This window comes from Scomber japonicus, chromosome 12 (genome assembly GCF_027409825.1).
Source record: "Scomber japonicus isolate fScoJap1 chromosome 12, fScoJap1.pri, whole genome shotgun sequence".
Taxonomy (NCBI): Eukaryota; Metazoa; Chordata; class Actinopteri; order Scombriformes; family Scombridae; genus Scomber; species Scomber japonicus.
In genome coordinates, this window is record NC_070589.1 from 35,477,242 (window position 1) to 35,502,414 (window position 25,173).

At 44.5% G+C, this 25,173-nt stretch overlaps 2 protein-coding genes across 2 annotated transcripts in view; one reads left to right on the forward strand and one right to left on the reverse strand.

Annotated features, from left to right (window-relative positions):
- Positions 1-222: 222 nt before the first annotated feature.
- LOC128369503 (vesicle transport protein SFT2C-like) lies at positions 223-2,525 on the forward strand. The gene is made up of 2 exons (XM_053330554.1): positions 223-256; positions 1,473-2,525. Exon 2 carries the CDS (start codon positions 1,551-1,553, stop codon positions 2,217-2,219), a length of 669 nt encoding a protein of 222 aa, XP_053186529.1. The 5' UTR covers positions 223-256; positions 1,473-1,550; the 3' UTR covers positions 2,220-2,525.
- A 279-nt stretch (positions 2,526-2,804) lies between these two features.
- Positions 2,805-25,173, reverse strand: part of wdr33 (WD repeat domain 33) — a 27,647-nt gene continuing 5,278 nt past the window's right edge. Inside the window, exons 4-21 of the mRNA XM_053330546.1 lie at positions 23,396-23,500; positions 21,645-21,740; positions 17,439-17,590; positions 11,571-11,668; positions 10,892-11,018; positions 10,560-10,714; positions 10,192-10,270; positions 9,848-9,958; positions 9,659-9,753; positions 8,516-8,602; positions 8,071-8,207; positions 7,823-7,975; positions 5,157-6,038; positions 5,031-5,082; positions 4,611-4,947; positions 4,378-4,538; positions 3,880-4,053; positions 2,805-3,241 (exon numbers count right to left, since the gene is read on the reverse strand). Of these exons, the coding sequence (XP_053186521.1) occupies positions 3,099-3,241; positions 3,880-4,053; positions 4,378-4,538; positions 4,611-4,947; positions 5,031-5,082; positions 5,157-6,038; positions 7,823-7,975; positions 8,071-8,207; positions 8,516-8,602; positions 9,659-9,753; positions 9,848-9,958; positions 10,192-10,270; positions 10,560-10,714; positions 10,892-11,018; positions 11,571-11,668; positions 17,439-17,590; positions 21,645-21,740; positions 23,396-23,500 (3,144 nt within the window). The 3' untranslated portion in view covers positions 2,805-3,098. The remainder of the gene's footprint in view (positions 3,242-3,879; positions 4,054-4,377; positions 4,539-4,610; positions 4,948-5,030; positions 5,083-5,156; positions 6,039-7,822; positions 7,976-8,070; positions 8,208-8,515; positions 8,603-9,658; positions 9,754-9,847; positions 9,959-10,191; positions 10,271-10,559; positions 10,715-10,891; positions 11,019-11,570; positions 11,669-17,438; positions 17,591-21,644; positions 21,741-23,395; positions 23,501-25,173) is intronic.

Sequence of the window (25,173 nt, forward strand, 5' to 3'; positions counted from 1 at the left end):
TAACCCTCCAACCCTAACCCTCCAACCCTAACCCTAACCCTAACCCTCCAAACACCTCAAATCATAAACACTTTCTTTTGTTTGTTCATTTTGAGTCAAAATCTAAAAAACGTATTTTATGTTAGTAAATGTTCAGAGGTGTAATTCTGCTATTGACCACTGGGGGTCAGGAGAGGGAGGAGAAGAAGAAGGAGCAGCAGCAGCAGAAGAAGAAGAAGAAGCAGAACCAGGAAGTAACCTGCTGAGAGGAGCAGAGGTAAGTAACGCAGTATTTATACTTCATATTCAGGTTTCTGTACTTTACTGACTTTATTTCTCTGAACCCTGAACGCTGGGGTTATTATAGTTTGAGTCATAATAATTAGGAGCATACATAGATATGTTCTTATGTGTATTGTTTGGGCTGCAAGTATCACGTGACTGACGCTGATTGACACATAACTGTTCACAGAGAGGGTTAGTTAGTTAGCTAGCTAGCCAGTCAGTCAGTCAGTTAGCTAGTCAGCTAGTCCGCTAGTTAGATAGTAAGTTAGTTAGCTAGTCAGTCAGTTAGTTAGTTAGCTAGTTAGTTAGTTAGTTAGTTAGTTAGCCAGTCAGTCAGTTAATTAGTTAGCTAGCTAGGTAGTTAGCTAGGTAGTTAGCCAGTCAGTCAGCCAGCCAGTTAGTTAGTTAGCCAGTCAGTCAGTTAGTTAGTTAGTTAGCTAGCTAGCTAGTTAGTTAGTTAGTTAGCCAGTCAGTCTGTTAGTTAGCTAGCTCTGATATTTTCTGTTCTCACATCGTATCACATCAGAAACAGCATCTTCAGTTTAAAGTAGTGAACAGACTCAGAGTAGTCGCAGAGGAGGAAGTAACTAAGTATTTTCCAGTGAGTGTTTCATTGTGAATGATCTCATCGGTCCAGGGTTAGGGTTAGTTATCTCTGAGCAGCTTCATCAGCTCATAGTCTGACTGATGGAGTAACCAGGTGTTCATCTCTGTGGAGGTTTGAGGTGTGAGCAGGTCGTAGCTCAGGTAATGAGTCATGTGAGGTCACTACTTTACTTTCCCTCCATGTGAACACGAACATCTTTCTGCTCCTCACGCTGTCAAACAGACTCGTTACTAGTTTATAAAGCAGACATGACGTCATGTTAGTTCACCTCACTTTACACTGCTACAATACCAATATATATATATTATATATATTATATCATATAACAGCAGTCAGTGACAGTGAGTCAGTGAGGAGAGTTTATATTATATATTTATGTCCAGTGATGTTTTCCTGTGTTAATAAAAGAGGAAAACTTTTTTCATTTATCAGGAGTCAAAAATACATTTTAACTTTTATAGTTGGGTTCATTTCAGAGTCTGAACTTTCTGACTGTTACTGAATAAAGGAGCTGAACCACTTCTTCTACTTTGACTCTGTTTTACACCAGGATCTGAACTTCTACTAAACTTCTTCTTCTGTTTTCTTTAATAATTTTCAGACTTTAATGTGAAGAAGAAGAAGAAGCAGAAGAAGAAGAGGTCCTCCTGCTAGCAGTTAGCCTGTTAGCTGCCCCGTAATGGCGGAGCTGAACCGGCAGCTGCAGGAGTACCTGCTGCAGTCTAAAGGCGGGAAGACCGGGTCCCAGTCCGGCTCCAGCACCGCGGTGGACATGGACGGCGCAGAGCCGGTTTCGGGCAGCTGGTTCGGGCGCTGGTCCAGCCCGTGGTCCGGCGGCTCGGCCGGGCAGAGCTCCGGGAGCGGCGGCGGCGTCTCCTGGTCGTGGTGGTCGGAGCCGGACCCGTGTCTGCCGGGCATGAGCCGGCGGCAGCGGCTGGTCGCCTCCGCGGTGTGCGGCGCATTTTCCGCGCTGTGCTTCGCGCTGTCCGCTCTGTACGCGCCGCTGCTGCTGCTGTACGCACGCAAGTTCGCGCTGCTGTGGTCGCTCGGGTCGCTGTTCGCCCTGGCGGCGGTGGCGGTGCTGCGGGGCCCCAGCAGGCTGGCCGCCGCCCTGCCCACCTCCCCCGGGGCCGCCGTGTACCTGTGCGCCCTCGTGGGGACTCTGTACGCGGCGCTGAGCCTCCACAGCACGGCGCTCACCGCGCTGGGAGCCGCGCTGCAGGTGGCGGTGATCCTCGGCTGCTTGGTGTCGCTGCTGCCGGGCGGCAGCGCCGGGCTCCGCTTCATGGGCGGCATGGCGGCGTCCGCCCTCAAACGCACCGTCACCGGGAAGACCATGTCGATCTGACCGAGAGCCAGAGACCGGACACAGAGAGCGGGTGGGCCGGACGCCCGTCAGGGGGCCGGGGCCCTCCGGGGGCCGGTGAAGTGTTCCGGGGGCCGGTGAAGTGTTCCAGGGTCCCGGGTTAACCAGGATTCTGCTGCGGCTCCACACAGAAACATGAATGATGTAATCAGACTGATTATTGATTATTGGCTGCTGGGAGTCCGTCACTGAGGACCAAACTGACAATCTGACACTTTATTTTGTATTTGAATCAGTAAACTGTTTGTTGTTCAGACCACAAATAAAAAAGTCAACATGTTTCGCTGTTTCTCTACAAAATCTGATCCTAGGTTTTTATTTGATCTCTAACAGGATCAGGTGACTCTGAACTGTGACTGTACTCAGGTCCTTTACTGCAGTAAAACTCCAACATCTGTCGAGGAGAAACATTTACGTCACTGATCAGAAAACTGCAAAAAATTAACTTTCATGACATTAAAATTGTTTTAACGTTAATATTTTTGCCTGTTTTATTCTAAATATAAATGTGTTATTGTGTGTTAGCTTGCGGCTTCCTGCGTCTGCTCCTTTAAACGCTGGAGGCGGTTTGAAGTGAAATCTTTATTCAGTGAAAACACAAAAACATAGAAATCTGATACAAAAAAAGGACAAAAAGCAACAACCTGACGAATCGCTGACGGAAAGAAAGGAGACAAACAGCAGATGATCTCTACAATATTTTACATTTAACATCTTTGATCCTGGTCAGTGATGCGTTTCCTGTCAGGTGTTCTTCAGTCCTGATTCGTCACATGACCCAAAGTTTCTCTGCACTGTTTGTCTCCGCTGGCTCGGCGCCAGAAGACAAGAGGCTCATGGGAGTTTTTCTTTGAGTGAGGACTACCGACCGCGGCTGCCCCCCCTCGGTGCTCCTCTGGGTGCAGGTCCTCCTCTCCTGGGGGCCGGTCCCCCTCCCGGGCCCCAGCCGCCCCGTCCGCCTCGCCCTGATGGACCGTAGCCGCCGTCGTCCCTCTGAGGCCGACCTGCCCACAGGAACATTAAACAGGTTTATACTTCTGTCTCAAAGCGATCCATCAATATTTCATCTGTAGAACTTTATTTAATTTAACCCTCCTGTTGTCCTCGAGTCAAGGAAGGAAGGAAGGAAAGGAGGAAGGGAGGAAAGGAGAAGGGAGGAACAAGGAAGGGAGAAGGGAGGAACAAGGAAGGAAACGAGGGAGGAAAGGAGAGAGCAAGGGAGGAATAAGGAAGGAAAGAATGACGAAGGGAGGAAGGAAGGGAGGGAGGGAGGAAGGAAGGGAACGAGGGAGGAAGGGAGGGAGGGAGGGAGAGAGGGAGGGAGGGAGGGAGGGAGGGAGGGAGGGAGGAAGGGAGGGAGAGAGGGAGGAAGGGAGGAAGAGAGGAAGGAAGGGAGAGAGGGAGGAAGGGAGGGAGGAAGGAAGGGAGGGAGGAAAGGAGGGAGGAAAGAAGGAAAGGAAGGAAGGATGGAGGGAAGAAGGAAGGAAAGAAGGAAGGAAGGAATAAAGGAAGGAAGGAAGGAACAGTCAAAACAGACTGGGTCAATTTGACCCGGGAGGACGTCAAAGGTTAAAATCATTAACAATTGTAATTTATATAAACGATGACATCATCAATCATCTGATGAGCTGCTGGTCGTCACCTCCGTCAGCTCCGGGGGACTCGCGCTCTCGAGGGTCTCCGGTTCCCGGCCCGTCCTGCCACGGACGCTTTCGGGGGGGCAGAGACGCCATGTCCATTCCCTGCAGAGAGGACGAGCGCTCACGACCCGCCGGAGACGACCCATCATGCATCTGTTCACGGTAACTGTCATGACCTGAAGACCAAGAGACACGTTCACTGTTCTGATGGATGGATGGATGGATGGATGGATGGATGGATGGATGATAGATAGATAGATAGATAGATAGATAGATAGATAGATAGATAGATAGATAGATAGATAGATAGATAGATAGATAGATAGATAGATAGATAGATAGATAGATAGATAGATAGATAGATAGGTGGGTGGGTGGATGGATGGATGGATGGATGGATGGATGGATAGATGGGTGGATGGGTGGATGGGTGGATGGATAGATGGATAGATAGGTGGATAGGTGGATGGGTGGATGGATGGATAGACTATCAGACTCACCTCCTCCTCTAGGGGGCCCTCCTCCTCGTGGTGGGGGCCTCCCTCGGCCTCCGCTGTCCCAGCCTCGACTCATCTCTTCGGGCCCCTCGAAGCCCTCCTCTTGGCCCCCGTACTCGTCGTAACTTCGTCCTCCGGGCCGGCCGGGGCCCCCCCCTCTGAACCTGCAACAGAGACCCGTTCAGACCCGGACCAGGACCTTTCAGGACCTGGTCTCAGGCTGAACAGCAGCTCACCTGTCGTCTCTCCGTCCTCTGAAGTCCCCTCCGTCTCGGGTAAACCGGTCTTCGGGGCCCCAGTTCCCTCCGTTCCCCCCTCCTCCTCCTCGGTGCCCTCCTCCCCCTCTGTGGCCCCCTCCTCCTCCTCCTCCTCCCTGGTACCCGGGTCCAGACCTCCAGCCCTCCTCTCTGCCGTGGAAGTCCTGGCCTCCGTCAAAGTCCTGCGGCCCACGTCGACCCTGCTGGTTATCCCCCCAGTAAGGCCCCGAGCCCTGGTCTGGTCCTCCAGGCCCTCCGGGTCCCTGCCGATCTGGGGGGCCCATGTGGTGGTTGGGCGGCGGCCCCCGAGGGTCTCCTGAGGTAATCAGAAAAACAGAAGTAATAACAGAGAAAGGGTTCAGACTTCGCTGGATCTGATAATCAGGGTTCTGGTCTTACCTTTGCTGTTGGGCCCCTGCATCCCGTGCATCATTGGCCCCGAATTCTGGCCCTGTAAAGACAGATCAGGTTTACACAGAAGTCCCCACAGTGTCACATGACTGCAGTAGAGAGACCTGAACTCACCTGGTGCTGCAGGTAGGGGGGCCCCTGCATGTTTCCATGGGGTCCTTGCATGTTTCCTGGAGGCCCCTGCATGTTACCTTGAGGCCCCTGCATGTTTCCATGGGGTCCTTGCATGTTTCCTGGAGGTCCTTGCATGTTACCTTGGGGCCCCTGCATGTTTCCATGGGGTCCTTGCATGTTACCAGGGGGCCCCTGCATGTTACCATGGGGTCCCTGCATGTTACCATGGGGTCCTTGCATGTTACCAGGGGGCCCCTGCATGTTCCCTGGGTGTCCTTGCATGTTACCTGGGGGTCCCTGCATGTTTCCTGGAGGACCATGCATCCCTCCTGGGGGTCCCTGCATGTTGCCCATCCCATAGTTACCATGTGTCCTGGGTGGGGGCCCCATCATCCCACCCTGCATAGGACCCTGAGGGCCCATCATATTCCCTTGAGGTGGCATCATACCCCCCTGAGGTGGAGGCCCCTGAGGATCCCTGGGGCCCATTCCTCGAGGAGGGGGGCCCATCATCCCACCAGGTGGCCCCTGCATCCCTCTGGGACCCATACCGTGAGGCCCTTGGGGGCCCATGTTCCTGGGAGGGCCAGGATGCCTCTGCATGTCTGGTGGTCCCATCATGCCCTGAGGGGGCCCCTGGTGAGACTGGGGTCCAGAAGGAGGCCCCATCTGTCCAGGGGGCATGAAAGGAGGCTGCATGCCTCCAGGGCCCATGGGGGGCCCCATGTTGTTGGGCATCTGCTGAGGAGGCATGTTTGGGGGGAAACCCTGTTGGCCAGGGGTCATGGGGCCCCCAGGACCCCCGGGGCCTCCAGGTCCGGCAAAGGGGGGCATAGGGCCTTGTCCCTGCGGGGGGCCCATGTTCCCGTCCATCTTCATCTGCTGAAGAAGCAAAGACAGAAAAGAGTGAGCGAGGGCAGTTAGTTATAGTAGTAGTTATGGGGGGCTGTGGGGTAGTTACAGAGGGCTGTGGGGTAGTTACAGAGGGCTGTGGGGTAGTTACAGGGGGCTGTGGGGTAGTTACAGGGGGCTGTGGGTAGTTACAGAGGGCTGTGAGGTAGTTACAGAGGGCTGTGAGGTAGTTACAGAGGGCCGTGGGGTAGTTACAGAGGGCTGTGGAGTAGTTATAGGGGGCTGTGGAGTAGTTACAGAGGGCCATGGGGTACTTACAGAGGGCTGTGGGGTAGTTATAGGGGGCTGTATGGTAGTTACAGGGGCAGTTAGTGGGGTAATTACCTCCAGCAGCAGGGGGCCGTGGGGCAGTAACAGAGGGCTGTGGGGTAGTTACAGAGGGCTGTGAGGTAGTTATAGAGGGCTGTGGGGTAGTTACAGAGGGCTGTGCCGTAGTTACAGAGGGTCGTGGGGTAGTTACAGAGGGCTGTGGAGTAGTTATAGGGGGCTGTGGAGTAGTTACAGAGGGCCGTGGGGTAGTTACAGAGGGCTGCAGGGTAGTTACAGAGGGCTGTGGAGTAGTTATAGGGGGCTGTGGAGTAGTTACAGAGGGCCATGGGGTACTTACAGAGGGCTGTGGGGTAGTTATAGGGGGCTGTATGGTAGTTACAGGGGCAGTTAGTGGGGTAATTACCTCCAGCAGCAGGGGGCCGTGGGGCAGTAACAGAGGGCTGTGGGGTAGTTACAGAGGGCTGTGGGGTAGTTACAGAGGGCTGTGAGGTAGTTATAGAGGGCTGTGGGGTAGTTACAGAGGGCTGTGCCGTAGTTACAGAGGGCCGTGGGGTAGTTACAGAGGGCTGTGGAGTAGTTATAGGGGGCTGTATGGTAGTTACAGGGGCAGTTAGTGGGGTAATTACCTCCAGCAGCAGGGGGCCGTGAGGCAGTAACAGAGGGCTGTGGGGTAGTTACAGAGGGCTGTGGAGTTGTTACAGAGGGCTGTGGAGTAGTTACAGAGGGCCGTGGGGTAGTTACAGAGGGCTGTAGGATAGTTATGGGGGGCTGTGGGGTAGTTACAGAGGGCTGTGGGGTAGTTACAGGGGGCTGTAGGGTAGTTATAGCGGGCTGTATGGTAGTTATAGCGGGCTGTATGGTAGTTACAGGGGCAGTTAGTGGGGTAATTACCTCCAGCAGCAGGGGGCCGTGGGGCAGTAACAGAGGGCTGTGGGGTAGTTACAGAGGGCTGTACCGTAGTTACAGAGGGCCGTGGGGTAGTTACAGAGGGCTGTACCGTAGTTACAGAGGGCTGTGGGGTAGTTACAGAGGGCTGTGGAGTTGTTACAGAGGGCTGTGGAGTAGTTACAGAGGGCCGTGGGGTAGTTACAGAGGGCCGTGGGGTAGTTACAGAGGGCTGTAGGATAGTTATGGGGGGCTGTGGGGTAGTTACAGAGGGCTGTGGGGTAGTTACAGGGGGCTGTAGGGTAGTTATAGCGGGCTGTATGGTAGTTACAGGGGCAGTTAGTGGGGTAATTACCTCCAGCAGCAGGGGGCCGTGGGGCAGTAACAGAGGGCTGTGGGGTAGTTACAGAGGGCTGTACCGTAGTTACAGAGGGCCGTGGGGTAGTTACAGAGGGCTGTACCGTAGTTACAGAGGGCCGTGGGGTAGTTACAGAGGGCTGTACCGTAGTTACAGAGGGCCGTGGGGTAGTTACAGAGGGCTGTAGGATAGTTATGGGGGGCTTTGGGGTAGTTACAGGGGCAGTTAGTGGGGTAATTACCTCCAGCAGCAGGGGGTTGGTGTACTGCAGAGCTGCCATCTCCTGCTCGATCTCTGCCTGAGTTTTCTTCTTCATGTCGACTTTCTGCTCGACCTTCCGGTCCTTCAGTTCAGCACCAGGGGGCATCATGGGAACCTTGTTCTCCGCCCAGGCCTGCAGAGAGAGGACAGAGTTAGGGACAAGGTTATATCATTCAGAGTTTATAGAGTTTATCATTCATAGTTCAGGGTTTGATGAATATGCTGTACCTGTTGGAACTGAGCTGGGATCGGTTTGGCGTACGGGACTTTCTTCTGCGGGACTTTCTTGGCGTCTTTGCCCATGACCTCGTCCATTCCCCAGTCCAGACCCGGGATGGACATCTCCTCTGGAGCCGCCTCTTTACCTGCAGACAGTCCAGTCACATCCTGAGTCACATCCTGAGTCACAACCTGAGTCACATATTAAATAACGAAGCTCATAATCAACTAAATAAATAATAACTACTTCACTTAAATGTGATTTTTCTCATATTTTGTACCAAACCGCTCGACTCTGTAATTAATCATGAAACACCTGAAAATAAATCATATTTCCAAATGATAGAATATTAATTTAGTCCTGATGAAAATCAGACCAGATGTGTGACTCTGTAATCTGTCCTCTTTATGTTTAAATGTTTAGAGCAAAGAGGAAGCAGCTGTTGTGACTCACTGTTCTGCTCCTGCTCCATGGCCGCCTTCAGCTGCTCGGGGATCCCCATCCCAGGAATGGAGGCCAGGCTGTTGGGCTCGATGTCATCTGAAACACAAACAGCAGCTGTTCAATCACGTTAACGTCTTTAATACCACAAACCTTACGTGGCATCAGCTGATCTGTGAGATCATATTGTCATTAATAATTATCTTCATTGAAACTTCATCAGATGGAAATGAATGCTCTTTAAAATAGTGAAGAATGTTAATAAAGTGTTGAATCATGAAACCTTTTAAATTTAAATTCTTCATTTGTTCTCAAAATTATATACGTTTGTTTTTTGGTATCGTCCATGAAGAGAAAAATGGAGAATGTATCTCCATGGTAACCAGTGAGGACCTGGATGTATCTCCATGGTAACCAGTGAGGACCTGGATGTATCTCCATGGTAACCAGTGAGGACCTGGATGTATCTCCATGGTAACCAGTGAGGACCTGGATGTATCTCCATGGTAACCAGTGAGGATCTGGATGTATCTCCATGGTAACCAGTGAGGACCTGAATGTATCTCCATGGTAACCAGTGAGGACCTGAATGTATCTCCATGGTAACCAGTGAGGACCTGAATGTATCTCTCCATGGTAACCAGTGAGGACCTGAATGTATCTCCATGGTAACCAGTGAGGACCTGAATGTATCTCCATGGTAACCAGTGAGGACCTGGATGTAGCTCCATGGTAACCAGTGAGGACCTGGATGTATCTCCATGGTAACCAGTGAGGACCTGAATGTATCTCTCAATGATAACCAGTGAGGACCTGAATGTATCTCCATGGTAACCAGTGAGGACCTGAATGTATCTCCATGGTAACCAGTGAGGACCTGGATGTATCTCCATGGTAACCAGTGAGGACCTGAATGTATCTCCATGGTAACCAGTGAGGACCTGAATGTATCTCTCAATGATAACCAGTGAGGACCTGAATGTATCTCCATGGTAACCAGTGAGGACCTGAATGTATCTCCATGGTAACCAGTGAGGACCTGGATGTATCTCCATGGTAACCAGTGAGGACCTGGATGTATCTCTCCATGGTAACCAGTGAGGACCTGAGCGCTGTGAAACGTCTCAGACTGAACCAGGTTTCAGGGTTTCTCACCGTACTCCACTCCGTCCTCTGACATCCCCGGCAGCAGGTTCAGGTTGTACCGGTCCCTCATCTTATCACCCGGACGGTTCCTGGTCCAGAATTTACTGAAAAACACGAGAGAGTTCAAACCCGTCAGCCTGGATGTACTCAGCTTATACAGGTGTTATTATACGCTGTGATGTGTGTGTGATGAGGAACCTGGTGTGGTCGTTGGATCCGGAGCAGAGGATGTGACCCAGCGGATGCCAGGCCAGACTCCAGATCATCCCCTCATGAGCCATCTCCATCCCCCCCACCTCCTTCTCCACCCTGCAGCAGCACAGATCACAGATCACAGATCACAACCAACACATCAGTAACACACTAATATTAACTCTGCTTCACGGTTTTGTTTCTAAACTCTGAATGAAGCTCAAAGTTTGGACCAACAACGATGATTCATGTAAAGAATCATAATAAATGTATATTATATATAAATGATATATATTATAATATAATATATATAATAATAATAATAATAATAATATATATATAATTATTACCCAGTGTGCCAGAAGAGCAGAGAGCCGTCAGATCCTCCACTGGCGAACAGACCCTCGTGGACAGGATGCCAGGCCACCGCTGAGGAAACACTCATCTCATTAATCATCTCATTACTGTGAATACTCTGCACATGCTCAGTAGTGACATGGGTTACAGTCCAGTCTGAGCTATGACATCACATGACGGTCACATGACATCACATGACGGGTCACATGACGGTCATATGACGGGTCACATGACGGTCATATGACATCACATGAAGGTCACATGACGGTCACATGACGGGTCACATGACGGGTCAGATGACATCACATGACGGGTCAGATGACAGGTCATATGACATCACATGGGGGGTCACATGACTCACCTGTAGCCTCCTTCTTGTGGCCTCTGAACACCTGCAGCTCCTCCTTCAGGTTCCTGATGTCGAACAGTTTACAGAGATGATCACGTGACGCCGTCAGCAGCCAATTACCGTTCAGGTTCCACTTCACCTCCATCACCGTGTTCTTATGGGCGTGACTAAAGAGAGACACACGTTACACACACACACACACACACATATACACACACATATATATACTGGAATATACTGAATAACTTTAATCACATATATATATAATCATATCTAATGATGTAATGATGTGATATATATATATAATAAATGATGTATAATATAATGATGTGTGTTGGACTCACAGCGTGGCCAGGCTCTGACCCGTCTTCGGGTCCCAGAACTTGATCGGCTGCTGGCTGTCTTTACTGCCGGATACAACCAGACCCTTCGTGGGATGCCAGTCTACACACTTCACATCAGCACCGTGACCTACACACACACACACACACACACACACAGAGAGACACACACACACACACACACACAGAGAGACACACACACACACACAGAGAGACACACACACACACACACACACACAAATAAACCACAATCAAGTTTTACATTTATTTCACTTCGTTTTTTTAAATATATATGTGTGTGTGTATGTGTGTGTGTATGTGTGTGTGTATGTGTGTATATGTGTGTGTGTATATATATGTGTGTGTGTGTATATGTGTGTATATGTGTGTATGTGTGTGTATGTGTGTGTGTATGTGTGTGTGTATGTGTGTATATGTGTGTGTGTATATATATGTGTGTGTGTGTATATGTGTGTATATGTGTGTGTGTGTGTGTGTGTGTGTGTATATGTGTGTGTATGTGTGTATATGTGTGTGTGTATGTGTGTGTGTGTGTATATGTGTGTGTGTGTGTGTGTGTGTATATGTGTGTGTATGTGTGTATATGTGTGTGTATATGTGTGTGTGTGTGTATATGTGTGTGTGTGTGTGTATATGTGTGTGTATGTGAGTGACCTCTGACCTCTGAGGATCCTCTCCTCGTGGCAGCGCAGGAAGTCCCAGATCCTCACGGTGCCGTCGTCTGAACACGTCGCAAATTTATTATCTGTGGGAGAAAAACTGGAGAAGAAGAAGAGGAGATTTATTATAACGTGTTTAATGAGCGGAGACATTAAACTGATGTTAATCTGAATCATTTAATATTCATCCTCTGATAGAAAGTTCATTCAGATGATTGTTTAAACACTCAGACGTTTATAAACTGAAGCTGTGGATCAGCTGCAGTTTGACTTTTATTCCTTTTATTGATCTTTTTGTTTTAATGAAGCTTCATGATGATTATATCTTATAATCATTCTTTGTTTCATTGATGATTAATTTAATATTTGATATATTTTCATTATTTTATGAACTAAATATTAAATGAGCTGCTTTAAAGGTCAAAGGTCACAAAGTACTAGTACCTCTAACTGTACTACAGTAAAGTACTAGTACCTCTAACTGTACTACAGTAAAGTACTAGTACCTCTAACTGTACTACAGTAAAGTACTAGTACCTCTAACAGTACTACAGTAAAGTACTAGTACCTCTAACAGTACTACAGTAAAGTACTAGTACCTCTAACTGTACTACAGTAAAGTACTAGTACCTCTAACTGTACTACAGTAAAGTACTAGTACCTCTAACTGTACTACAGTAAAGTACTAGTACCTCTAACAGTACTACAGTAAAGTACTAGTACCTCTAACTGTACTACAGTAAAGTACTAGTACCTCTAACTGTACTACAGTATAGTACTAGTACCTCAAACTGTACTACAGTAAAGTACTAGTACCTCTAACAGTACTACAGTAAAGTACTAGTACCTCTAACTGTACTACAGTAAAGTACTAGTACCTCAAAGTGTACTACAGTAAAGTACTAGTACCTCTAACTGTACTACAGTAAAGTACTAGTACCTCTAACAGTACTACAGTAAAGTACAAGTACCTCTAACTGTACTACAGTAAAGTACTAGTACCTCTAACTGTACTACAGTAAAGTACAAGTACCACTAACTGTACTACAGTAAAGTACTAGTACCTCTAACTGTACTACAGTAAAGTACTAGTACCTCTAACTGTACTACAGTAAAGTACTAGTACCTCTAACAGTACTACAGTAAAGTACTAGTACCTCTAACTGTACTACAGTAAAGTACTAGTACCTCTAACTGTACTACAGTAAAGTACTAGTACCTCTAACTGTACTACAGTAAAGTACTAGTACCTCTAACAGTACTACAGTAAAGTACTAGTACCTCTAACTGTACTACAGTAAAGTACTAGTACCTCTAACTGTACTACAGTATAGTACTAGTACCTCAAACTGTACTACAGTAAAGTACTAGTACCTCTAACAGTACTACAGTAAAGTACTAGTACCTCTAACTGTACTACAGTAAAGTACTAGTACCTCAAAGTGTACTACAGTAAAGTACTAGTACCTCTAACTGTACTACAGTAAAGTACTAGTACCTCTAACAGTACTACAGTAAAGTACAAGTACCTCTAACTGTACTACAGTAAAGTACTAGTACCTCTAACTGTACTACAGTAAAGTACAAGTACCACTAACTGTACTACAGTAAAGTACTAGTACCTCTAACTGTACTACAGTAAAGTACTAGTACCTCTAACTGTACTACAGTAAAGTACTAGTACCTCTAACTGTACTACAGTAGACTGTGTATCTCAGGTGTGTGTGTGTGTGTGTGTGTATCTCAGGTGTGTGCGTATCTCAGGTGTGTGTGTGTGTATCTCAGGTGTGTGTGTGTGTATCTCAGGTGTGTGTGTGTGTGTGTGTGTATCTCAGGTGTGTGCGTATCTCAGGTGTGTGTGTGTGTGTGTATCTCAGGTGTGTGTGTGTGTGTGTATCTCAGGTGTGTGTGTGTGTATCTCAGGTGTGTGTGTGTGTATCTCAGGTGTGTGTGTGTGTGTATCTCAGGTGTGCGTGTGTGTATCTCAGGTGTGTGTGTGTGTATCTCAGGTGTGTGTGTGTGTGTATCTCAGGTGTGCGTGTGTGTATCTCAGGTGTGTGTGTGTGTGTATCTCAGGTGTGTGTGTGTGTATCTCAGGTGTGTGTGTGTGTGTATCTCAGGTGTGCGTGTGTGTATCTCAGGTGTGTGTGTGTGTGTATCTCAGGTGTGTGTGTGTAGCTCTGCTCAGACTGCAGTGATGATGTCATGTGACTTCAGTGAGGAAGATTTAAACTGCGTCTTCATCACTGTGTGATGTCATCGAGTTCATCACTGTGTGATGTCATTGACTTCATCACTGTGTGATGTCATCAACTTCATCACTGTGATGTCATCGACTGGATTCAATCATTAACATCAGTAAAGTTTAAACGTTTTCTGTTTCCATGGCAACACTTCCTGTTGGTCAGTTTATAACCTGACAGAAACAAACAGCTCAACTGGTCTGATGATGTAAAGTGATGATTATCTGAGTCTGGTTCAGTGATCGATCAGCTGTGACTCTTTCATCTTTTAGTTTATTGATAATTTAACATCTGCAGATAAATATCAACTCATCTGATGATTTCCATTAACTGATTAGTTGTTTGATCCATAAACAAAAATCACAAATGGTGAAAAATGTGAATCAGTGTTTGTGAAAGACGCCCTCAGTTTACTGTCAGAGTACATTCTTCATCATCATCATCATCATCATCATCATCATCACTGACGGTACATTTCAACAACGTTCATGTTTCACATACAGAAACAATAAATATCAAAATCACATTAAAATGGTTCAATCTGCAGGCTGACAGCGCTCTGTTGGCGGTTGTCATGGTAACAACAGGCCAAGTTTTACAGTCAAAACTAAACTGGTCCCACCTTTAATAGTCTGAACTGGTTTAAACTGGTTCTGGCAGTCGGATTCATGTTTGTGTCGTTAATACGTTAAAAGATTTCAACCTGCAGCTGTTCTGTCTCCACGGCAACACCTAAAACATCTGAAAACAGAACATCTAAAACATCTCAAACCCCTCACATATAATCACAGAAACACATTAAACATGCTTCACTGTAAATCTGCACAGCAGCTGTTTATTCTGAGTGAGAATCAGTATTAATAAATAATGTCATATATAATATGAACGGAGGTTTGAAAGAGTTCAGGAACATTGAGACGGAGAAGGAACTCTGATCAGTGAGCAGCTGGAAACACACGTGGTCCTGAGTTGGTTTTCTGTTTATATTTAAATAAACTGAGCTGGTGAACTAAACCTTTAAAATCAGCAAAACTAACGTGAGATTAAACCTCATGGCTGATATCACAGCTGATAATGGAGCTGGTCCTGAATACGGTTCTAGCACTACTGGACTCTACTGGGTTTGGTACCAGGTGGTTTTACTTGGTAGCCCGGCTGTATGAAGCTGCAACACAAACATCAACAAAGGAGAACATGGAGACTTCCTGTCTCACCAAGAGAAGAGAAACTAATCTCTGCAGGTACCAGGTACTATCCCTGATGGAGGAGTAGGTACCAGGTACTATCCCTGATGGAGCAGCAGGTACCAGGTACTATCCCTGATGGAGGAGCAGGTACCAGGTACTATCCCTGATGGAGGAGCAGGTACCAGGTACTATCCCTGATGGAGCAGCAGGTACCAGGTACTATCCCTGATGGAGCAGCAGGTACCAGGTACTACCCCTGATGGAGGAGTACCAGGTACCAGGTACTATCCCTGATGGAGCAGCAGGTACCAGGTACTATCCCTGATGGAGCAGCAGGTACCAGGTACTATCCCTGATGGAGCAGGTACCAGGTACTATCCCTGATGGAGCAGCAGGTACCAGGTACTACCCCTGATGGAGGAGTACCAGGTACCAGGTACTATCCCTGATGGAGTACCAGGTACCAGGTACTATCCCTGATGGAGCAGCAGGTACCAGGTACTATCCCTGATGGAGGAGCAGCAGGTACCAGGTACTATCCCTGATGGAGGAGCAGGTACCAGGTACTATCCCTGATGGAGGAGTACCAGGTACCAGGTACTACCCCTGATGGAGTACCAGGTACTACCCCTGATGGAGCAGCAGCAGGTACCAGGTACTACCCCTGATGGAGTACCAGGTACTACCCCTGATGGAGGAGCAGCAGGTACCAGGTACTATCCCTGATGGAGGAGCAGGTACCAGGTACTATCCCTGATGGAGGAGCAGGTACCAGGTACTATCCCTGATGGAGCAACAGGTACCAGGTACTATCCCTGATGGAGGAGCAGGTACCAGGTACTATCCCTGATGGAGGAGCAGGTACCTGGTACTCCACCTGATGGAGGAGTCGAGTAGTGCTAGAACTAGAAATGGAAAAGCTCCATACAGCTGATATCAGAGTCATTAGAAGTTTAGTTTGCAGTTTCATTAAAAACAGTTTCATCTTAAATATGAAACTCAAACTGTCTCTTTATCTTCTTTCAGGTTTAAGAATCAGAAAATGAACATTTCTGAATATTGATGAGCAGAAAATAAGTTTCCCGATTATGAAGCTGATCAGATGTATTGATCTAATGACCAGAGGTGATCAGAAAGCAGTCACCTGACAGAGGGACGCATGTCGTTCAGTTTAACTATTGATCCCTGATCGATCTGTGATGTGAGACAGGCCAGCTTAAAGCTTTGATCAGAGACTCGATCAGAACACATCACTCAAGATCAACACATGAACCGTTAGCTGCTGTTCTGTGATCAGCTCCGTCCTCTGCTGTGTGTCATCAATCAACCTGCTGATCACTTTCTTTCCATTAACGAGTCACCAGCTGGAACTATTGATCAATTATGTAAATAGTTTGAAATGAATATTCAACTAACTGATCAGCTGACTGATTGGGCTGATCAGACGGATCAATAAGTTACAGCTGCAGCAAGTAGCTCGTTAACCTGCTGACAGAAAATCAATCAACTATTCAGATAATCGATTGTTTCAATCAAAAAGCCAAAATATTTGATTAATCAATAATCAAACTAATAGTTTAATCTGCAGCTTCAGTGATTGGTTTCATTATTGATTACTGATCAATAAGCTCGTCTATGAAATGCTGAAACATTACGATGTCGTTACGATCAATTAACGAAGAACAATATCACAAACAAAAAAATCTATGAGATTTTCTGTTGATCAATTAAAACATGATGTCACAGTGATGTCATCAGAGTGCTAACAGAGCAGGTGAGGCTTTAGGGAGACTACCCAGGTGCATGATGGGACATGTAGGACCACCCAGGTGCATGATGGGACATGTAGGACTACCCAGGTGCAGGATGGGACATGTAGGACTACCCAGGTGCAGGATGGGACATGTAGGACTACCCAGGTGCATGATGGGACATGTAGGACTACCCAGGTGCATTATGGGACATGTAGGACTACCCAGGTGCATGATGGGACATGTAGGATGCTGAGAGTTAACAGGAAGTAGTTTCTAGGTCATGTGATCACCTCTCTGCGCTTCAGGTGTTCAGGATCAGGTGTTGAATTCAAACCTTTATTTAAGCATCTACTTTATTCACTTTATTGATCCCCTGCTAAAACTTTATTGGTTCAAAGTCAAACCCTGGAGCTTTATTGATTTATTGGTTCTTTATCACCACTGGGCCTCGCTGGGCCTTTAAATAAGTTATTGATCACTTTATTCAACACAATCAACCGTTTTCTGTACACAGGAACAAACTCAACAACAGATCACTGCAGTGTTGCAACAGCACACACGTACATCTGTCATCAATCGACCGCGGCGGCGACACGCGGCGGCGCGTCAAACGGCGCCCCCGCGTGGCCGACGGCGAGCAGCTGACACCGGGGTGAACTACAGAAAAGTTTAGATTGGGTATAAACCTGGCTTCTCTAATGGCCTCCTTGTGAGCCTGGAACATCTTGACGTTGTTCATGTTGGACTGCCAGTACTTCACGTAGCCGCCGTGGTCCGCCGTTAGCATCCACATGTCGTTATGAGACCACGTCATCGCCCGCACCGGGCTGTCGTGGGCCTGGGGGGGGCAGAGGGGGAAGCGGGTTAGCTTTACTTTATTCACCGGATACACCTGTTTAATAAACAGCTAACGCACTCCACAACGATCACTATAAAAATATAGTTATATATGTTATCTATAGTTATCGTTACCGTTAGTTACATTTATCATTAGTTAGTCATATTTATCGTTATAGCTAGTTATATTTATCGTTAGTTAGTTCTATTTATAGTTATAGCTAGTTACATTTATCATTAGTTAGTTATATTTATCGTTATAATTCTATTTATCGTTAGTTATATTTATCGTTAGTTAGTTCTATTTATCGTTATAGTTATATTTGTCGTTAGTTCTATTTATCGTTATAGTTCTATTTATCGTTATAGTTATATTTGTCGTTAGTTCTATTTATCGTTATAGTTCTATTTATTTATCGTTATAATTCTATTTATCGTTAGTTCTATTTATCGTTAGTTAGTTCTATTTATCGTTATAGTTCTATTTATTGTTAGTTCTATTTATCGTTATAGTTCTATTTATCGTTAGTTCTATTTATCGTTAGTTCTATTTATCGTTAGTCAGTTATATTTATCGTTAGTTATACGTATCGTTAGTTCTATTTATTGTTGGTTCTATTTATCGTTATAGTTCTATTTATCATTAGTTAGGAATTTTTATCGTTAGTTCTATTTATCGTTATAGCTAGGTATATTTATCGCTAGTTAGGTATATTTATCGTTATAGTTAGTTCTATTTATCGTTATAGTTCTATTTATCGTTATCGTTAGTTCTATTTATCGTTATAGTTAGTTCTATTTATCGTTAGTTCTATTTATCGTTATAGTTCTCTTTATCGTTATAGCTAGTTATATTTATCGTTATAGCTAGTTATATTTATCGTTAGTTAGTTGCAATTATCATTAGTTAGGTATATTTATCGTTAGTTAGTTCTATTTATAGTTATAGCTAGTTACATTTATCGTTATAGCTAGTTCTATTTATCGTTATAGCTAGTTCTATTTATCGTTAGTTAGTTATATTTATCGTTAGTCATATTTATCGTTAGTTCTATTTATCGTTATAGTTCTATTTATCGTTAGTTAGTTCTATTTATCGTTAGTTCTATTGATCGTTATAGTTAGCTCTCTTTATCGTTAGTTCTATTTATCGTTATAGTTCTATTTATCGTTAGTTAGTTCTATTTATAGTTATAGTTCTATTTATCGTTATAGTTAGTTCTATTTATCATTAGTTCTATTCATCGTTAGTTAGGTATATTTATCGTTATCGTTAGGTATATTTATCGTTATAGTTCTATTTATCGTTAGTTAGTTCTATTTATAGTTATATTTCTATTTATCGTTAGTTAGTTCTCTTTATCGTTAGTTCTATTTATCGTTATAGTTAGTTATATTTATCGCTAGTTAGGTATATTTATCGTTATAGTTAGTTCTATTTATCGTTATAGTTCTATTTATCGTTAGTTCTATTTATCGTTATAGCTAGTTATATTTGTCGTTAGTTCTATTTATCGTTATAGCTAGTTATATTTGTCGTTAGTTCTATTTATCGTTATAGTTAGTTCTATTTATCGTTAGTTCTATTTATCGTTATAGTTCTATTTATTTATCGTTATAATTCTATTTATCGTTAGTTATATTTATCGTTAGTTAGTTCTATTTATCGTTATAGTTATATTTGTCGTTATTTCTATTTATCGTTATAGTTCTATTTATCGTTAGTTCTATTTATCGTTAGTTCTATTTATCGTTATAGTTCTATTTATTTATCGTTATAGTTCTATTTGTCGTTAGTTCTATTTATCGTTATAGTTCTATTCATCGTTAGTTCTATTTATCGTTATAGTTCTATTTATTTATCGTTATAGTTCTATTTATTTATCGTTAGTTATATTTATCGTTAGTTAGTTCTATTTATCGTTATAGTTAGTTCTATTTATCGTTATAGTTATATTTGTCGTTAGTTCTATTTATCGTTATAGTTCTATTTATCGTTATAGTTCTATTTGTCGTTAGTTCTATTTATCGTTATAGTTCTATTTATCGTTATAGTTAGTTCTATTTATCGTTATAGTTATATTTGTCGTTAGTTCTATTTATCGTTATAGTTCTATTTATTTATCGTTATAATTCTATTTATCGTTAGTTAGTTCTATTTATCGTTATAGTTCTATTTATTTATCGTTATAATTAGTTCTATTTATCGTTATAGTTCTATTTATCGTTAGTTCTATTTATCGTTAGTTAGTTCTATTTATCGTTATAGTTATATTTGTCGTTAGTTCTATTTATCGTTATAGTTCTATTTATTTATCGTTATAATTCTATTTATCGTTAGTTAGTTCTATTTATCGTTATAGTTCTATTTATTTATCGTTATAATTAGTTCTATTTATCGTTATAGTTCTATTTATCGTTAGTTCTATTTATCGTTAGTTAGTTCTATTTATCGTTATAGTTATATTTGTCGTTAGTTCTATTTATCGTTATAGTTCTATTTATTTATCGCTATAATTCTATTTGTCGTTAGTTCTATTTATCGTTAGTTAGTTCTATTTGTCGTTAGTTCTATTTATTTATCGCTATAATTCTATTTGTCGTTAGTTCTATTTATCGTTATAGTTCTATTTGTCGTTAGTTCTATTTATCGTTATAGTTCTATTTGTCGTTAGTTCTATTTATCGTTATAGTTCTATTTATTTATCGTTATAATTCTATTTATCGTTAGTTAGTTCTATTTATCGTTATAGTTCTATTTATTGTTGGTTCTATTTATCGTTATAGTTCTATTTATCATTAGTTAGGAATTTTTATCGTTAGTTCTATTTATCGTTATAGCTAGGTATATTTATCGCTAGTTAGGTATATTTATCGTTATAGTTAGTTCTATTTATCGTTAGTTCTATTTATCGTTTTAGTTCTATTTATCGTTATAGCTAGTTATATTTGTCGTTATAGTTCTCTTTATCGTTATAGTTAGTTCTATTTATCGTTATAGTTAGTTATATTTGTCGTTATAGTTCTATTTATCGTTAGTTCTATTTATCGTTATAGCTAGTTCTATTTATCGTTATAGTTAGTTCTATTTATCGTTATAGTTCTATTTATCGTTATAGCTAGTTATATTTATCGTTATAGTTAGTTCTATTTATCGTTATAGTTCTATTTATTTATTGTTATAATTCTATTTATCGTTAGTTCTATTTATCGTTAGTTAATTCTATTTATCGATAGTTCTATTTATCGTTATAGTTCTATTTATCGTTATAGTTCTATTTATCGCTAGTTCTATTTATCGTTATAGCTAGTTCTATTTATCGTTAGTTCTATTTATCGTTATAGTTCTATTTATCGTTAGTTCTATTTATCGTTATAGTTCTATTTATCGTTAGTTCTATTTATCGTTATAGTTCTATTTATCGTTAGTTCTATTTATCGTTATAGTTCGTTCTCTTTATCGTCATAGTTTGTTCTATTTATAGTTAGTTATATTTATCGTTATAGCTAAGTATATTTATTGTTAGATATATTTATCGTTAGTTATATTTATCGTTAGTTATATTTATCGTTAGTTATATTTATCGTTATAGCTAGGTATATTTATTGTTAGTTATATTTATCGTTAGTTCTATTTATCGTTATAATTACAGTTATCGTTATATTTAGCGTTATATTTATAGTTATCGGTATCGTTATATTTATCGTTATATTTATAGTTATCGGTATCGTTAGCGTGGACGGCCCTTTAGAAAACGAATCATCTGCAGCTGAAATGCGTGAACATAATCAGACTTCTTATAACGGCATAAAGATAATCACTTTATTATTACTAATAAACTACGATGAATAAGACGTGAAGTGTTTCATTAAATACAAATACAGAATCTTTAATGTCTCACTTCCTGTCAGCTCGACTCAAACTGGTAACGGCATCAAGCTAAGTTACAGTTTCTACCATGACGACCAAACACGTCCGAGCTGCTGAGACTGACAGCTGAGACGATGATGAAGATGATGATGAAGATGAAGATGAAGATGATGATGATGCTCACCTGTAAAATGGTCTCAAAGTTGAAGGTGAGTCCGTTCCACAGAGTGAACTCTCCACTGGAGGCTCCAGTGACCAGACGGCGGCCTTCAGGAGTCCACTGCAGAGAGAGAGAGAGAGAGAGGGAGGGAGGGAGGGAGAGAGAGAGAGAGAGAGAGAGAGAGAGAGAGAGAGAGAGAGAGGGACAGAGAGAGGGACAGAGAGAGAGAGAGAGAGAGGGAGGGAGAGGGAGGGAGAGAGAGAGAGAGAGAGAGACAGAGAGAGAGAGAGGGAGAGGGAGGGAGAGAGAGAGGGAGAGGGAGAGAGGGAGAGAGACAGAGAGAGAGAGAGAGAGAGAGAGAGAGAGAGAGAGAGAGAGAGAGGATCAACATCTGAAAGCATCGGTCCTCATCTTCATCTAAATAACTCAACACTGATATTAAATACTGATGTTAACGGTTCCCATTAAAACCAGCAGTCAGTCATAAATACAGTTATAGTTAGTTATAGTTTTAGTTATCGTTAGCTAGTTATCGTAGTACCAGCAGTCATTAAAACCAGCAGCCACTAAAACCAGCAGTCACTAAAACCAGCAGTCAGGTGTCATAAATACGGTTATAGTTAGTTATAGTTTTAGTTATCGTTAGCTAGTTTTAGTTATCGTTAGCTAGTTATCGTTAGCTAGTTATCGTAGTACCACCAGTCAGGTGTCCGTATGAACAGTAAACAGTTTCCTATGAACTATAGTAGTGTGAGTTATTATAGTTACTATAGTTACTATAGTTACTATGGTAACCATAGTAACTATAGTAACTATAGCAGTGCGAGTTATTATAGTAACTATAGTAACCGTGGTAACCATAGTAACTATAGCAGTGTGAGTTAGTCATATCAGTGATAGCTGACACATTTAGTCTTTTTAGCATCAGATTCCCTCTTAGTGTTTCCTTTCCTTCCTTCCTTCCTTCCTACCTCCTTCCCTCCCCCCTCTTAGTGTTTCCTTTCCTTCCTTTCCTTTCCTTTCCTTTCTTCCCTCCCTCCTCTCAGTGTTTCCTGTTTCTCTGTGGTGGAAGTATAGTAACAAAAAGACTTTGCTAGTAAAAACACTGTAACGTTGAAACTTAGAAGATGAAGATTTGACTCATTCAGACTCTGAAGCTTCATATTAGCTTCACATCAACTTTATAATCCATGTTTCCTTCCTTCCTTCCTTCCTTCCTTCCTTCCTTCCTTCATATTAGCTTCACATCAACTTTATAATCCATGTTTCCTTCCTTCCTTCCTTCCTTCCTTCCTTCCTTCCTTCCTTCATATTAGCTTCACATCTACTTTATAATCCATGTTTCCTTCCTTCCTTCCTTCCTTCCTTCCTTCCTTCCTTCCTTCATATTAGCTTCACATCAACTTTATAATCCATGTTTCCACAGAAGGAGGACTGTGGGTTTAGTCCTCCATCACTTCCTGTTAACATGATGAAGGATCTGATGCTCAGTATGAACAGGAGGAATCATGGAAGTTTACTGTCTGCATAGAAATGTACATTACATTCATCTGTAGTAACTTAAACTGAAGCTTCAGATCTGATTCTCTTCATTACTGATCGTCTGGTGAGTTTTTTGGTTAATTGTCTTCTGATGCTCGTTCAGTCAGAGGTGTGTGTGTGTGTGTGTGTGTGTGTGTGAGCAGATCTACAGAGGTCAGTTTCATCTCTTCTTCCTGGTTGTACGTATTAATGGGAAGTGATGTCACAGCAGCAGTGATGTCACAGCAGCTTACCCTGATCACGAACACGGGACATTTCACTTTGTTAGTCGACGTCCGGACGAACTTTGTGGTGACGGCGTTCATCGGGTTGCTCGACATGCCGATGGGAGGGACCAGCTGCAACACACACACACACACACACACACACACACACACACACACACACACACACACACACACACACACACACACACACACACGTTCATTACATTCATCATTTAACCTTTTAATCTATCGGCTCGTTTAGTTCACACCAGAAACTAAAAACTAAAACATCTCTATCACAGGAAATCAAAGAAACTGATTTATTATGATCAGATCCAAATATTTATTTCTATCATCAGTTGACAGAAATATTCAGTAAAAAACTTCAGTTATCAAAACTGGAGATCAATTTTTCCCCTTTAATTAACTACCGTATTTTCCACACTATAGGGCGCACCGCATTATAAGGCGCACAGAATAGAATAATAGCTATTAGTGATGCACGGGTCAGCTATTTTCACGCCCGACCCTAACCCGCCCCGCAGCCAGAACCTAACCCGCCCCGCAACCCGACCCGCAGCCAGAACCTAACCCGCCCCGCAACCCGACCCGCAGCCAGAACCTAACCCGCCCCGCAACCCGACCCGCAGCCAGAACCTAACCCGCCCCGCAACCCGACCCGCAGCCAGAACCTAACCCGCCCCGCAACCCGCCCCGCAGCCAGAACCTAACCCGCCCCGCAACCCGACCCGCAGCCAGAACCTAACCCGCCCCGCAACCCGACCCGCAGCCAGAACCTAACCCGCCCCGCAACCCGACCCGCAGCCAGAACCTAACCCGCCCCGCAACCCGACCCGCAGCCAGAACCTAACCCGCCCCGCAACCCGACCCGCAGCCAGAACCTAACCCGCCCCGCAACCCGACCCGCAGCCAGAACCTAACCCGCCCCGCAACCCGACCCGCAGCCAGAACCTAACCCGCCCCGCAACCCGACCCGCAGCCAGAACCTAACCCGCCCCGCAACCCGACCCGCAGCCAGAACCTAACCCGCCCCGCAACCCGACCCGCAGCCAGAACCTAACCCGCCCCGCAACCCGACCCGCAGCCAGAACCTAACCCGCCCCGCAACCCGACCCGCAGCCAGAACCTAACCCGCCCCGCAACCCGACCCGCAGCCAGAACCTAACCCGCCCCGCAACCCGACCCGCAGCCAGAACCTAACCCGCCCCGCAGCCAGAACCTAACCCGCCCCGCAACCCGACCCGCAGCCAGAACCTAACCCGCCCCGCAACCCGCCCCGCAGCCAGAACCTAACCCGCCCCGCAACCCGACCCGCAGCCAGAACCTAACCCGCCCCGCAACCCGACCCGCAGCCAGAACCTAACCCGCCCCGCAACCCGACCCGCAGCCAGAACCTAACCCGCCCCGCAACCCGACCCGCAGCCAGAACCTAACCCGACCCGCAGCCAGAACCTAACCCGCCCCGCAACCCGACCCGCAGCCAGAACCTAACCCGCCCCGCAACCCGACCCACAGAACAATGTACAAATCAACAACCCGGCCGACCCGCAGTTGAAAGAAGGAAAAAAAGGTGCTAATCATCAGACTGGTGTCCTCCTTTCCTTCCTTATTCCTTCCTTCCTCCCTCCTTTCTGCTCAAACTCTGGCCGGACTCATAACTGTCAAGCTTTTTGAGAGTCCTCGCATCTCGCTAAAATCTCCCGTCTCTTCCTCCCGTTAGATACAGGAGCTGCGCAGCGCTTCCACCACTCACAGCCAGCGCATTTACGCATTTAACCATATAC